Below are 16,338 nucleotides of genomic sequence, written 5' to 3'. Positions count from 1 at the left end.
CAGTTGTTTTTAAGAGAATCCAGACAGAAGTTGAGGTTATTTTCTGTACTGTGCCAATACTTTGCATGGTCATGTGACTACAGACACTTGTAACGAAAGGTCTTGGTGACATCATCACGCAGCCCACTGATGAACACTTGTGTTATCACTGCATTCCTTTCTAGAAATGACTAATGCTCTGTAATATCTGTAACTTCCATACCCAACCTCCTTCATTCTTTCTATTTGTCTCTTTATAGCTCAGCTTTTCTACATTGCAAGCATAAATCTCACTAAATTCTGTTAGATTTCTCTCAAAACAAGACTTAAAATCTTATGCCAGTTTGCTTGTCAAGTAAACAAAACATGTTTTAAGAATGTTTAGATATTTCTACTGGAAAACAAGACAAAAATACTTGTCTTGAAAATATTTTTTGTAGTGTAAGTAATAAAACAAAGCTGCCCTTTCTCTAGGGCTCTTACCTCCCATGTGTCCACAGGGCTGCTCTCTTTAACTCCATTTTGTGCTGCATTCATTTGCAGGGTTACCTCGTAGCATTCCTGAATATCTGAGAATAATGGAATAGTGATGTTATTGTGAAAATCCATTTAAATATTTTAGTTTTTTAGTAATAAGACTGAAACATGTAATACCACTGTATATTTATTAATAGCAAACTTATGCAAGCTGTTGCCACTGCACCACTGTATAAAATCTTAAATAGAATAGATTCAATTTATGGTGTTAATGATGCCAGCATTACAATTTCCACACTGCAAAATAATAATAATATTTTGTCTTTTTTCCCTCCAGTAAAAATGTCTAAACATTCTTACAACAAGATCAATTTACTTGACAAGCAATATGGCTTAAGATGTTAAATATTGTTTTCAGAGAAATCTGACAAAATATTTTGTCAACTTTATTGTTAAAACCAGAAAAAAAATATCTGCCAATGGTGTAATAAAAATACACTTGTTTTCCCTTTGAATTAAGTAAATTTTTCTTACCCCCATTGCCATTTTTATTATTATAATTTTATGCATAAACCTTATTATATTTAGCTAGATTTCTCTGAAAACAACATAAAATATCTTATACCATTTTGCTTGTCAAGTAAATATATCTTCTTTTAATAATGTTTAGATATTTTTACTGGAAATCAAGACAAAAATTCTGATTAAGAAAAAAACATTTGCAGTGCAGGACATCATAAAAATCTATAATTTTGTGGATTTTAGTTTGTGTGTTTTTGCTTTGCTTTGAGGTCATCTACTGTATATGCTAGTTTAGGCCTACTAACTGTTAATGAACAAATTTTCCCTTTACCATATAGGCTATAAGCATTTAAAATCTACATTCAAAAGCTCTCTAGAATGAGACGGTCTCTCCCTCTGCAACAAATCATGGTTCATGGCTGTGAAACCACAGTATAATGCCTATTTTAGGAAAAAGGGACAAGGCCTTTGATGTGTCCCACTAAAACTTCCTGTTTCAATAGCAAATACATCAACACAGGGCAGAAAACTGCCCTCGTCAAGCTATATCATGGGGTCTTTAATGGTCCACAACACAACAATAGATTAATAAGTCTTCAATCCAAGCTAAAAAGCACAGATGCACAATCTTCACAAGTCAAGTGAGCAAGGTCAAGAACTTTTGACTCAACTTGAGCATCGGTCCCACTATTCTGGCTCTCTATAAATATCATCCAGCGGCCTCATCCAAAATTCCTGTCCATTGTGGGTTTAGAGAGCCGACGCAATCACACTCACTAAGAGAGGCTTTCACCGTGACTCACTGATGATTGCACAGTGCCTGCAGACCTTAGCAGAGGTAACAGTGACTTTGGTGTTGAAGCTGTTTACACTTGTACAAGCTGGAACAATTGGGAACAATCAAAATAGGAACAGTATGTTATAATTGTGTATCATTAGTACAAATTAGTATAGTACACACGACTGCAGAACTGAGCAAACTATTCAGAAAGAAACCAACAGAAGCTTGTATAGACAGCTTGAGTCAAAAAACAAGAATGTGGGTGTAACATAGGTTAATGCAGGATGCAGTGGTTACCTAAGGACATGTCGATTGTTAACCTGTGTTAAAATACTTACTAATTTGTGAAACCCTCAGAGCAGTTGAAGAGATTATTTAATAGCTTCCCAGGGTACAGTACCATGGTGTCCAATAGTCTGATATTAAATAGGAAATCTTTTATTTTATTATTTTTTTTAAACAATTTATGATGCAAAATGGAGAAGAAATATGTAAGGTTCTGTAATTAATCACTACAGTAGTATTAAATTTGTGACATTGACCATGTTAACTCCCTTAACATGGATCATCACCTTTTACACAAACTTGTGGAACTTAAGAGCATGTTGTTGAAGTAAAAAGGGGGGCTTACCAAATACTAAGAAATACTGAAATTCACATTACATTTTCAATTTAACTTTTCACTCAAAGTATTGTGCTGATAAAATAATTTCTAATAAAAATCTAATTTAGTATTAAAGGTGCACTCAGTATTTTTTTCCCCATTAAAAAAGTTTTACTCCTAATGAAATGAATTGTAATTTTGAAACATATGTATAAATCCTGATCACTCACATGAGATGAGTACTCAAGTCATATCAGTAATCTTATAAAAGCTGTTTTATTCTACATGGGGCAGGGGTGCCCTCATGGGGGCTGCCATTTCAGAATCACCTGACCAGCTGAATACTACTCACTTAATCTCAGTAGCCTGCTTGTTATTGGACACTTTCACTCTTGGATTAAATTAATCATGTCTGATTGTGAACAGTGAATTTCTACAATGGCATCTGTAACTGAAAACTATTGATTTTGAATGATGCTGCATCCACGCCACTAGGTGTCACTGTAAGTCCAAGATGACATGAGCAAAAAGTTACTGAGTGTACCTTTAAATTAGAAAAATCCAAACCAGAAATACTTTGTGAGACTGAGACTTTTGGAACCAATTGTTTATGCACTCTTGTAAGCTGCAAAAGCATCTGCCCTGGCACATTCATTGTAAATGGCAACGTCTAAAAGTGAAAGGCGGCAGAAGCCTAACTACAGTAAGCACTCTCTCCACACCATGTTGTTTTCTCAGGTTATTTTAAACAACCTGTTATACAGCTGATGCTGATCTCCACCTCTATTTCAACACCCCATAACTGTCATACCCCAAACTATCTCCCAGCAATCCTCTACTTGTCTGTCTCTCCCTCTTTAAACCAGGATCATTTGTTTCTTCACCCCACCCTTTCTTCACTCTATATGTCTTACCTCATTACCTCTCAGGTCACTAACTGCATGTGGCCTGTGGTCGGCAACAGAGGGCAGACAAGCTGATGAGAATAGAGGGAGACAATACTGCTGATGTCACCCACGCTCCCACAATGGCCCACAGCCTGCACTAATAACATAATGAGATGCTTGTTACCTCACTTTGCCTTTGAAGCATAACACGCTCTCGGTCCCCTTTGCACTGGAGGAAAATGAGCGAGTCCTTTTTAAGACATAAGAAGAAAGAGCTAGAGTGAAATGAAAGTTTTTTTTTGTTTGTTTGTTTGTTTTTTTGGTGAGGTACAGAGAGTGAAGTTGGACTGGCGGTGCATGTGGACGGTGTATGCATGTGTGTACACATGCATACACCGGGGGTTGGCTGTTAGGGGCAGTAATGGATTCCTACTGATGTGCAGCGGAAAAGACGGCTATGTGACTCATCATGGCCGTGTCTGTGTGAGCCTGTTTGAGTGGGAGGAGCACAGTGTGTGGGAAGCAGTTTCATTGCCTGGCTCGTCAGAGTCAGATGAGAGAGAGCAGGAAAAAAGAAAGAAAGACAGTGACAGGGAAAGTAAACTACAACAGAGTCTTCCACTAAATGGTGCATGATTATAAAGCATTCAGCTGTATGATGAATGAAAATTTGTAAGTGTGTCAGGCAGAAACACCTCCTTGTTTAGCAAAGCTGTCTTGAATGTCTTTGAAAACGTTTTAAGTATGAATTACTGTATATCTTTATGGAGGACATCTTTTCCCTCAAATGCAGTACTGAGTGAAACATATCAAGCAACATCAATGAACATTCAAATTTAGGTCTAATTTCTCTCAGAGTCAGATCACTTGGTTGTATCTAAAGGATACATTACTAACACACTTTTCCATTGAAATCACTTTTTACTGCTGTATATAAACCTTTCAAAATCAGTTTTCTGAAATATGTTAACGTCCTTTTGATATTTACAGGAGCATTTATTTCATGCAAAGTCATGGTGTAATTATACTTATTTTTTTCCTAAAAAACTTTCCAACAGAATGTTCCCAGAGCCAAGTAAATCCTAAAAGACCACATAAAATCTTGGCTGCTGAACAAAAAACACAAACTGCTTTTGTCTAACTACACAGGCCACTTCACAGAATCATTTTTGCTGATCTGCTCTCCTATACACTGGACTCAATACCTCATTTCGATATCAGCATTAAGTTGACACACACTTTAAATGTTGAAAACTGTTTTAACACGTGGCTGGTATGTTAAAACTGTGCCATGAACCAGTTGCTCACATATACAGAAACTGAAACTTTTATCACTTGTTATTCAAACAATGCTGTGGGGTTAGAATGTGCTTGTGAGAATGCACTCATTGTGAAAGTGGGGTTCTTTTAATAGTATTTGTAACCTGTCTAGGAGGAACTAAAATATGAGACTCAATATTAAACTTGGGAAGCACTGGGGAATTCTGTGTCGCCCTTTTTTTTCCCAGCAATGCAAATAGCCATGCCTTGATATTGGGGTCACATTTGGGTACAAAACCTGTGTGAGGTCTAGACTGTTTGTGTGTTTGGGAACAAAAGGATGAGTGTGCACTTAGGGAAACCTTTGTTCGAAATTGTGCAATCATGGAGGCAACCATAACTATTCATTATTTTTCATTTTCTCAAAATCCCCAAACTTTTTGTTTTAGGTTTAAATGAGAAAAAAAAATAGAGTTGTTAGATTTGTTGCTAGAATTTGTTGCTAGAATTCATATTGTATTCCCTTATTTGAAACCTGGCCACCACCCAAGAGGCTAGAGAGAAGATTGAAACCACATGTTGCTCACAGCTCAGCCTCATATGACCCCTCTTCTCACTACCTGAGAAATTAAATGTCCTCCACAGAGTGTTTCACTCTGACTATCTGGCCTGAGGGCAGGAGGGAATACAGCACTGCAGCCATGAACTGTTTGTTTATCAATATACCTACATGTTAGCCTACATTCCTGCTAATGATCCGGCCTCTTTCTGAAATGTGTGGAATCCTTATCCGCTTACTGTGATATGCCAGTTTCAGACTGGAACCCAAGTGGCTGATTTAAATTGAGATGAATTAAGAGCATTAACAACAACTGTTAGGCCTGCTGTAGTGAGAGAGTTTTATTAGAGGTATAGAGAAGCACATATATCTAAAGGCCTGGAGATATGCAGCATATTTCCTTTACAAAATGTTTTATCAGCCTTTAGCCTTAAAGGAATATTTAATTAATAATTCTCTTATAATTTACTCACCCTCATGCCATTCTAGATGTGTTTGACTTTCTTTCTTCTGCAGAACACAAATGAAGATTTTTAGAAAAATATCTCGGCTCTGTTGGTCCATACAATACAAGTGAATGTTGGCCAGAAATGTGAAGCCCTAAAAATCACATAAAGGCAGCATAAAAACAATCCACAAGTCTCCAGTGGTTAAATCGATATCTTCAGAAGTGATGTGATAGGTGTGGGTGAGTCCTTTGTACTATAAATTCTCCTCCCTGCCCATTAGGTGGCAATATGCACAAAGAATGCAAATCGCCAAAAACAAAAGAAGAAGAATGTGGAGGTGAAAGTGGAAATTTATGGTAAAAACTAACTTAAATATTGATCTGTTTGTCATCCACATCTATTATTTTGCTTCTGAAGATATGGATATAACCACTTGAGTTGTATGGATTTGTAACGGGGTAAGGTGGGCAAGGAGGAGACGGGAACCGGCTAACAGTCAACGTAAGTTTTTATTACATTAATGAACTTAAATCAACTTAAACACAAACACATAGACACACACACACAGCGGCCGCATGTGGCTCACTCTCTCTCGAACTGGTGCCTCTAGCTCGTCTTTATCCCCCTCCCAGCTGATTAGCCCGCCCTCCTCCTCGTCACACTCCTCCATCTCCTGACTCAGGCTGGGGAAACCCCCGGCATGACGTACTCCCCTCCCTTCCTGGAGGGGGGGTGTTGCCCTTCCGGCCGTGCTTGCTGGCAGGTCTTCCCCACCTTTCTGGAGCCCTGGGAGCGACAGAGAGAGAGAGAGGAGAGAGAGAGAAAACTGGCTCGCCGGTCCCCGGACACGCTGTCGCCTGGCCGTCAGCCACTCCTCTGACCTCTGGCGATCGACAGCTCACTCCTCCCCTGGCGGACGGCAGCGAGTCCTCCAACCCCTTGAAGATGGAATGGCTCCTCCCCTTTCTCGGCGGACGACAGCGGTTCCTCCAACTCTCGGCGGCTGGCAGCAACCGCCTCCGTCCCCAGGCAGACGGCAGCGGCTGCTCCCCTGGCAGATGGCTGCAGCGAGGACTCCGCAACAGCATATCCCTCCTCCTTCCCGGGTTTTGGCACCAATGTAATGGGGTAAGGTGGGCAAGGAGGAGGCGGGAACAGGCTGAACAGTCAACATAAGTTTTGATAACATAAATGAACTCAAATCAACTTAAACAATTAGACACATGCACATAGAGGCCGCATGTGGCTCACTTTCTCTCGAACTGGCGCCTCCAGCTCGTCTTTATCCCCCTCCTGGCTGATTAGCCCTGTTCAGGGCCGGGCCTGTGTCCTCATGGCCCCGCCCTCCTCCTTGTCACAGGATTACTTTAATGCTGCCTTTTAGGGGTGTGCGATAATGAAAAAAATTATATCTCGATATTTTCTAGGATTTTGTCGATAACGTTAAGTAGACGATAATTTGCATCCTTCTAAAATGTGTTTGTAAAAGTCTTATAATGTACTAGCTCGCTCTTGTTAATAGGAAATTACCTTTTTTGCAGATTGTTTCTGCTAAAGTTTGCTGAGTGTTTTTGTGCTGGTACCTTGGCTGGTTTAGGCCTGTCGTTGACAGCTGACTCTCAAAGCTTTTCATATTCTTCATATTCTGTGCGGTGGTTAGTTCGCAGATGGTGAAACAAGTTAGTTGTCGAGCGGTCTTTAACGGCGACCGATTTCCAACATAGTTTGCAGATTGCCATCTTTTGAGCAACATCTGTCTTTTCAAAGCCAAACCACCTCCATGCAAGTGAGAATGACCCACGTCTAGCAATTAAATCTAACGATGAAGATTGCAAGGCTGGTGCTGTTTGTTCACTCATTTTTTCTTCAGTCATGCATTTTTAGGCAGCTACGCTAGCTTAACTTGTGGTGCGGTGACCATGTACACCTATACTAGCACACTGCATTTTAACAGGCTATATCACGCAGTGAAAACGTGCACTCTCAAGGCGTGTTTTTGATTGACTTTTGCAAAGTGAGTGACGTACTCGGTAACGTCAGCTCACACATCGTTAAAACAACAATTAAGATATTATTGTAGACAATATATTTTTCGTACACCCCTACTGCCTTTATGTGCTTTTTGAAGCTTCAAAGTTCTGGCCACCATTCACGTGTATTATATGGACCAACAGAGCTGAGATATTTTTCTAAAAATTTTAATTTGTGTTCAGCAGAAGTAAGAAAGACATACACATCTGGGAAGGCATGAGGGTGACTAAATGATGAGAGAATTTTCATTTTTGGGTTAACAATCCCTTTAAATCACAAAGCTCACTATGAAAAAAATTAATATAAATTAACTGTACTTACTATACTGTATTTACAATAAACTTACTGTAAGACCAGAGACATCATAGTTAAGCAATATCACACAAACAAGAGAACTGATATTCAGTACAACATCATGATTGCTAGTGTGATTTTGATTTTATACAACATTAGTTTAAACAAGTGAATTACATTTTAGCCAATATGGCCAGTTAATTTGTTTAACTTTTGCTCAACTAACAAAAATAGTTGCAAAACACAGCCAATGCAGGATAAACCGTTGTGTTTCGCAGAACAATGCACAGACTGACAGACTGTCTGGAATGCCGCAAACACAGACACACAGAGTGATACAAACAGTGAAGCAACGAAGTGCTGTTAAACTAAATATCAGGGTTGCTGCTTGACCAATCATATCAGAGGACTGGAACTAACAGTTAATTAGTTAAATAAATGCCCTCAGAAGACCCTAAATGCCTTTTGACCAAAAAAATGCATTAATTTTTTAATCATTAGGATTATAAAAAATTGCATAAGTAGAATTATGCATCAATACCTTGAGTCAACTATGTGATTTTCTATGCAAACTATCCATAAAATGACCAAAATGCTTTATACATACACAAGGTACTACGAGGTTTGCCTATTGTGCCTTACACCTTTTGAGAAGACCCAGGAGTTAACATCAGGGGGAAATCTGTCCCTCTCCTCACTACACTCCCTTAGCAAAGCAACCCCATGGCTTGGTCACAGCCCCTGTGGTAGTACTCTTGTGCATCACAGCAGTGGCAGCAGGCAGGCCTCATTAAAGCCTGGGCCTGGTAATTAAGATAACCACTCAACCATTTCATAATAGAACTAATTTGTTTCCTTTGCAGAACGAAAAAACTACAAATAAGTAAGCAAGTTCTTTTTTTAGTTAAGAGGGAAAAGACGCACAATCTGGCATGTGTTACTGTATCTACTGCATGTTGTTCATCTTATGACACCACAAAAAAATTATGTTTTAGGAGTCTGTGTTTATTACTTATTCTGGCTGTGGTGAGACATCATTAGCAGCAAGAAACAAAAAAGTTATTTTTCATTGAGTCACTGACGTGCACAGAACGGGGGCTACAGGGGCACAAGCCCATGCCCCTTTCGTTCACATATCTAAAGGTGCCCTTCACAAATGTAAAGGTGCCCTTTTAAGCGGAAGTGCCTTTAAGAGCATGGAGGTGCCTTGCATGGAGATTTAAGTGGAGGTGTCTTTACTACAGCACAACCCCCCCTCACTGCAAAGAGGTGACTCACAGCTGTATATCCACAGCATTGGTGTGTCAGCTGGAATTGGAAAAGTCTGACTTGTTGTAAAAAACAAGTCTGGTGGGACAAACTTTGGTAGCATTTTGTGTTTTATAAGTCGAGATCACAAATCCAAGCCAAAGAGCCAAAATAAGCCACTGCAGACAACTCATTTAATAAGATTTCATTAAACACAGGGTATGGGTCTACACAGGCAACCTTTTGTTGTCATACTGAAAGAATTCTTTCATGTGATTTTATCCAAAAAATCAAAACTCAGTTACTGTCACGTGTAAATTAGTGTACACTCACACTCTTCCTCATATTAAAGTTGGAGCAAGAAACCAATGAGAGTTTCTATTTTCTCATGGGCAAAACAAAATAACTAACTCACAGAGAGAAGCAAAATAATTTGTAAGGTATTGTGTTAATTTATTGGGAGGAACTACTGTATGATATCCTAAAGCCATTGTTACGGTACAGCTGGACCACAGAAAAACCAAAATGTAGCATTTAGAAAAATATCACGAGTGCTTAATAATGTTGAGCAAACTGTAACAAGGCTTAACATTATTCTTGGAACATTTTGCTCAGGATGGAATGTGCTGAAATCAAGCGGTACAGCCCTAAATAATGATAAAGTTAATCATTATTTGCTTTTGAGAGCTATTTCAGTTTACACCGAAACAAACCTCACCCAGCAGAGCCTGGAAAAGCTGGCTACCAAAGATGCTAGAGACCTTTTCCACACTGGTCTTGAGGGCCTGCTTCTCTGGGCTGGTCAGACTTGCCTGGTACTCTTTCAGTAGCCCAACTGCTCTTTTGGTGTCTGAAATAAAGGGGACAGCAAAGGGATATGCATCCACTTACCGTTAGTATTCTCTTACATCCCCTACTTGTTTTAATGCCTTCCATCCAATACCTAAATTCTCCTTGTGACAGTCTGAACACATTTTCAGATGTTCAGACTGTACATTATGTCTACAGTAATACCCAAAAGACTTTCTATTGCACTGTGTTAGACTCTTGAAAGCTGACATTACTCACATGTAATTATAAGAGACCCTTGAAGGGGTGTGTATCCAGATGTTCAACTCAACCAGGGCAGTCTAATAACAATTTTTCAGCAAGCAGATAAAAAAATAATGAATAATTTATCTTCAAAGCACACACTGTTGTGTAGTATTCTCTACATGCTGTGTGATGCGTTATTTTTTGTAATAAACAATAGACTTGAGAGAGTCAGTATACAGTGGCCTCAAAAAGTATTTGCACACTTAAAAATCACGAATGTAATTTTTGCAACTGCTTTTAACCAATTGGTCCCAAGGTCATTTTAATGTATGTATGACATCAGTTCCCATCAAATGCATACAGGTGTCCTAGCTGTGTAACCACAGGTTTAGTTCACCACATTAAAGGGATAGTTCACCCAAAATGAAAATTCTCTCATCATTTAATCACCATCATGCCATGCCAGAGGTGTATGACTTTCTTCTGCAGAACACAAAGATTTTTAGAAGAATATCTCAGCTCTGTTGGTCCATTTAATGCAAGTGAATGGGGGTCAAAACTTTAAATGTCCAAAAAGCACATAATGGCATATCACCACCTACTGGGCAGGGAGGAGAATTTATTGTTAAAAAGGACTTAAATATTTAGGCAGATGCTATTTGCACCCTGGTGCAAATAATGGTATATGCTATTTACACCCCAGTGCAAATAGTGGGAGATATTATTTGCACCCCAACCCTGGTGCAAATAATGGTACTATAGATACTAATTGCACCCTGGTGCAAATACTGTCAGATACTATTTGCGCTCATATTTAAATACTAACATACTGTAGATGGGCATCACTGCAGTATGTTCATTGTGTTTATTTAGAGTCCCACAGACACACTACATTAACTCTTACCCCTAAACCTAACCTTACTGTGACAAGGTTCTTAATTCTCTCCAAAGGAGGAAGCGGGAGCCGGATAACAGTCCAACGTAAATCTCTTTATTTTCACAAAAACTTGTTGCTTTTCAGCCAACACTCAAATGCACACGCGCGCGCACGCAAGCACACACACAGCTTTGTGTGTCTCTCTCTCTCCCTCCTCCGGCAGTCTGGACACCCTTTTTATCCCCTCTCCAGCTCTCACTGCAAACACAAAACAGCTGTTAGAGGTGATTTCCCCCAGGTGTCAGTCCTTACCATTCTGTCTCTCCCGGGCTCACTCTCTGAAAATGTCACTCGGCCACGCCCCCGTCACCACATTTACCTTAGAAAAAAAGCCTTCCGATTTTTAAAACTATGGTTTCTGCCAAAAAATATGGTTACGACAATATTACTATAGTAATACAGTGATGCAATCTACACATAAGCGATGGCTAGCCACAGGAACGAGTGTGATCAACAGACCCCGCCTCCGGATCAATCCCTTCTCTGCACTCCCCAACATTCACCATGACCAAATCACTGTGATGAAATCAACATTTATATTAATTTTTATTTACTATTTTAGTAGTATTAAAGGAAACATTAAGAATGGAAACAAGAAATCGGATGGGAAAAAGAATCATAGTGGGGTTGCAAGTTCAACACTACACATTCACAGCAAATTTCCACCCACTGCAGCGGCACATATTGTCTAGTTTGTCATATATTCCTGTGGTTTCACCAGACTATTGGGGTCAAAATAGCTGCACTGTGTGGCAGATGCTATTTACACTGAGGTTTAAATAGTCACTCCAAAATATTTATCTGTTTCTCACCCACACCTATCATATCGCTTCAGAAGACATGGACAAAACCACTGGAGTCATATTGATTACTTCTTTGTTGCCTTTATGTTCTTTTTGGAGCTTCAAAGTTCTGGCCACCATTTGCTTGCATTGAATGGGTCAACAGAGCTGAGATATTCTTCTAAACAAGGGTGTAGCAGCCAGCACTCTTTAAAAAAGGTGATTCAGCCCCCCACACTTTTCCAAGCTAAACCCATACTGAGCCCAAACGGTGGAATTGTCTATAGTAGTCTTTGCATTTTGTTACTTTGGGCTGATTGAGCGACCATCCAGCCAATCACAGGGGAGTTTCATGAGCCAAAACAACCCTTACATAACAGGCCGTCAGTCAGACAGTCTAATGAATGCAGCTCCGTTCATTTCTACAAAGTTGCTTTCAACAATGCTCATTTATCCATGTTTTTATTGGCACTGATTTGATCTAAATTAATAATCTAGAGATGAAGTACACACAAGTTATTTATCGACAAGTTATTTATAGGCATTTCGTTCTTGATTGGCAGCATTACATGAAATGCACTGCAGAAAAAAAACAAAGGACAATCCTTCTAAGCACACATTGTAAGTGGAATTTATATTTGTGCCTGAGTCTTCATTAAGTTATGCTTTTTACATTATGTTTGTGAGGTAATAGTTTGATCAGTTCTTTTTGCCAATTTTAGTAGATTACTAGATCTGCGTTAAAAATGTAAAGCTTTTTTAATGAGCTCCTGTTTTTTTTTAACTCTGTTGGTGTGCAGTTGACAAACTGCAGGAAAAAAAGATAGATCTGCTGTGTTCTTAGGACACATGCATTTTACTGAAGTCAATAGATATGTAGACACACTTTTTTTAATACATGAAAACGTACGGATGTTATTGAAACTCATAATAATATAAGACTATTATTGTTGTCTTTCGATAAAAGTCATGCTCAGCAGCTCACAAACTGTAGGGAAATAATATATTTATTTGATTAGATTTGTATTAATATAATACTTATATCATACTTGTATATTAATATATACTGTAATATATAAATACTACACTGTAAGTGTTGGGTCTGTTCGAGCCCACCCCCCCACTTTTAAAATGACTGCTTTGCCCCAGCTTCTCAAGATCTTTGTTTTCAGCAGAAGAAAGTCACACACATCTGGGATTTCATGAGGGTGAATAAATGATGAGAGAATTTTTATTTTTGCGTGACCCATCCCTTTGACAACCAGAAAGTGTCCAAATACTTTTGTCTTAATTTTGATAGTATATATATATATATATATATATATATATATATATATATATATATATATATATATATATTTTTTTTTTTTTTTTTTTTTTTGACAATAAACAATATAATAACGATTTCAGTGTTTATGCTTCAATTGTTTTATGTGGAACCTAACAGTCTTCTTTTTGCGAAATATTTTGCTTGAACAGTGAGTTGATAGCAAAGTACAGTACATCCCAGCTGGTTGATATTTTGTAATCTCTTGGTTTATTTGTTATCTGTATGCTTCAGGTGGCGTTGGGAAAAGGTGGTTACACTAGAGTAGATAGGAGGTCCCATATGTAAACATCAGTTTGGATGAGGGTATCTCTTGTTCTACACTTGCCATTCTTTGAGCTAAGACAAATGACATAATTTTACTATTACTTCCTGTTTCCCATGGGAGCTTCCAAGAAAATCCCACTTGACAAAATCCACATATTTTCACAGGGAAAGAGTTAAAAGAACTTAAAATACCTTACGAAACCACAGTCAGATCATTATTATTACAGTAGATAACGCTTTAAACACTGACGGCACTCACCATATTTATGGACCATGATGTGAAGACAGTGGAAGTTAAAAAAAAAACTTTAGCTTTAAATCCCGAGTATAAACTTAAGATGTGTGTAATATCCGCTTCGTCGACTTCTCCCCCAAAAAAAAAAAAAAAAAAAAACGCCTTATAAATCCTTCTTAGCTGTCACTTAATCGTCTTCGACCATACTTTAAAGCTGTGCTGTGGTTTTTCTACAGTAACGATTGTGTTTCTTTAGATAATACTGACATTAAATCCTCGAGTAGAAGTTACTCCACTTGACAGGAGATGCGGTTAGTGAAAGTACTGAGAGTGCGCTGCTTCCCGTTATCTGCCTCTGGCTCGAGTATTGAGAAGTTTTGAGGGACAGCATGTGAAACTGGAGGGCGGTCTGCAGTAACAGGGTCTTACTTGTCATTCACCAATAGCAACATGTGAGATAATGGTGGTTATTAATTACTGTGAGACATTATGGAAAAACATACTTTTTTTAAGAGCTGCGAAAACTAATTGTCTGTCATTTATTAACTTTTCAGAATCAGAATGAGCTTTATTGCCAAGTATGCTTACACATACAAGGAATTTGTCTTGGTGACAGGAGCTTCCAGTGCACAACAATACAAAAACAGCAACAAGACTTCTAAAAAATAATACAAATTGAATAAAAAATAGATAAACATTAAAAAATATATATAGAGAGAGAATACACAATAGACATATATATATATATATATATATATATATATATATATATATATATATATATACACACACATACATACATACACACACACACACACATACATACATACATATACACATATATGAATATATACTGTATACATATACATACATACATACATACACACACACACACACACACACACACACACACACACATACGTAGTGCAAATCTAAATACAAATCGGTTATTTACAGTGCACGGGAATGTAATGGCAGAAGAGGTAGGATGTTGGATAATATAAAAAGACTAAGCTGTGTATTGCACATTAATTATTGCTCAAAGGGGCAGTTTTAACTGTTCATGAGATGGACAGCCTGGGGGAAAATACTGTTCTTGTGCCTGACGGTTCTGGTGCTCAGAGCTCTGAAGCGTCGGCCAGAAGGCAACAGTTCAAAAAGGTAGTGGGCAGGGTGAGTGGGGTCCAGAGTAATTTTTCCAGCCTTTTTCCTCACTCTGGAAGTTTGAAGGGGGGGCAGGGGGCAACCAATAATCCTCTCAGCAGTCCGAACTGTCCTTTGTAGTCTTCTGATGTCTGATTTCGTAGCTGAACCAAACCAGACAGTTACCGAAGTGCAGAGGACAGACTCAATGACTGCTGAGTAAAACTGTATCATTGTTTTAGAATGGTGAGGGGGGTCAGTGTTGGGGTGTTCCTCCTAAAGTCCACAATCATTTCCACCATTTTGAGCGTGTTCAGCTCAAGGTTGTTTTGACTGCACCAGACAGCCAGCTGTTCAATCTCCCTTGTGTATGCAGACTCATCGTCATCTCGGATGAGGCCGATGACAGAGGTGTCGTCTGCAAACTTCAGGACCTTGACAGAGGGGTCCTTGGCGATGCAGTCATTGGTGTAGAGGGAGAAGAGTAGTGGGGAGAGCACACATCCCTGGGGGGCACCAGTGCTGATTGTACAGGTGCTGGAAGTGAATTTCCCCTGTCTGTCAGAAAGCTGGTAATCCACTGACAGATAGACATGGAACAGAGAGTTGGTGTAATTTATTCTGGAGTATAGCTGGAATGTTGAAAGCCGAACTGAAGTCCACAAAATGGATCCTTGCATACGTCCCTGTTCTGTCCAGATACACTATATTGCCAAAAGTATTTGCTCATCTGCCTTTAGACGCATATGAACTTAAGTGACATCCCATTCTTAATCCATAGGGTTTAATATGACGTCGGCCCACCCTTTGCAGCTATAACAGCTTCAACTCTTCTGGGAAGGCTTTCCACAAGGTTTAGGAGTGTGTTTATGGGAATTTTTGACCATTCTTCCAGAAGCGCATTTGTGAGGTCAGACACTGATGTTGGACGAGAAGGCCTGGCTCGCAGTCTTCGCTCTAATTCATCCCAAAGGTGCTCTATCGGGTTGAGGTCAGGACTCTGAGCAGGCCAGTCAAGTTCTTCCACACCAAACTCGCTCATCCATGTCTTTATGGACCTTGCTTTGTGCACTGGTGTGCAGTCATGTTGGAACAGGAAGGGGCCATCCCCAAACTGTTCCCACAAAGTTGGGAGCATGGAATTGTCCAAAATCTCTTGGTATGCTGAAGCATTCAGAGTTCCTTTCACTGGAACTAAGGGGCCAAGCCCAGCTCCTGAAAAACAACCCCACACCATAATCCCCCCTCCACCAAACTTCACAGTTGGCACAATGCAGTCAGACAAGTACTGTTCTCCTGGCAACCGCCAAACCCAGACTCGTCCATCAGATTGCCAGATGGAGAAGTGTGATTTGTCACTCCAGAGAACGCGTCTCCACTGCTCTAGAGTCCAGTGGCAGCGTGCTTTACACCACTGCATCCGACACTTTGCATTGCACTTGGTGATGTATGGCTTGGATGCAGCTGCTCGGCCATGGAAACCCAGTCCATGAAGCTCTCTATGCACTGTTCTTGAGCTAA

General features: G+C 39.3%; 1 protein-coding gene across 1 annotated transcript in view; it reads right to left on the bottom strand.

Moving 5' to 3' along the window:
• The window catches only part of LOC127417684 (disks large homolog 3-like), a 117,305-nt gene extending 103,279 nt beyond the window's left edge, over positions 1-14,026 (bottom strand). The window contains exons 1-3 of the mRNA XM_051657831.1: positions 13,699-14,026; positions 9,810-9,941; positions 463-548 (exon numbers count right to left, since the gene is read on the bottom strand). Of these exons, the coding sequence (XP_051513791.1) occupies positions 463-548; positions 9,810-9,941; positions 13,699-13,714 (234 nt within the window). The 5' untranslated portion in view covers positions 13,715-14,026. The remainder of the gene's footprint in view (positions 1-462; positions 549-9,809; positions 9,942-13,698) is intronic.
• Between the last annotated feature and the right edge of the window lie 2,312 nt (positions 14,027-16,338).

The sequence above is a fragment of the Myxocyprinus asiaticus genome, chromosome 27, assembly GCF_019703515.2.
Source record: "Myxocyprinus asiaticus isolate MX2 ecotype Aquarium Trade chromosome 27, UBuf_Myxa_2, whole genome shotgun sequence".
Taxonomy (NCBI): domain Eukaryota; kingdom Metazoa; phylum Chordata; class Actinopteri; order Cypriniformes; family Catostomidae; genus Myxocyprinus; species Myxocyprinus asiaticus.
Note: the sequence above shows the minus strand (reverse complement) of the source record. Positions and strands in the feature narration are given on the sequence as shown.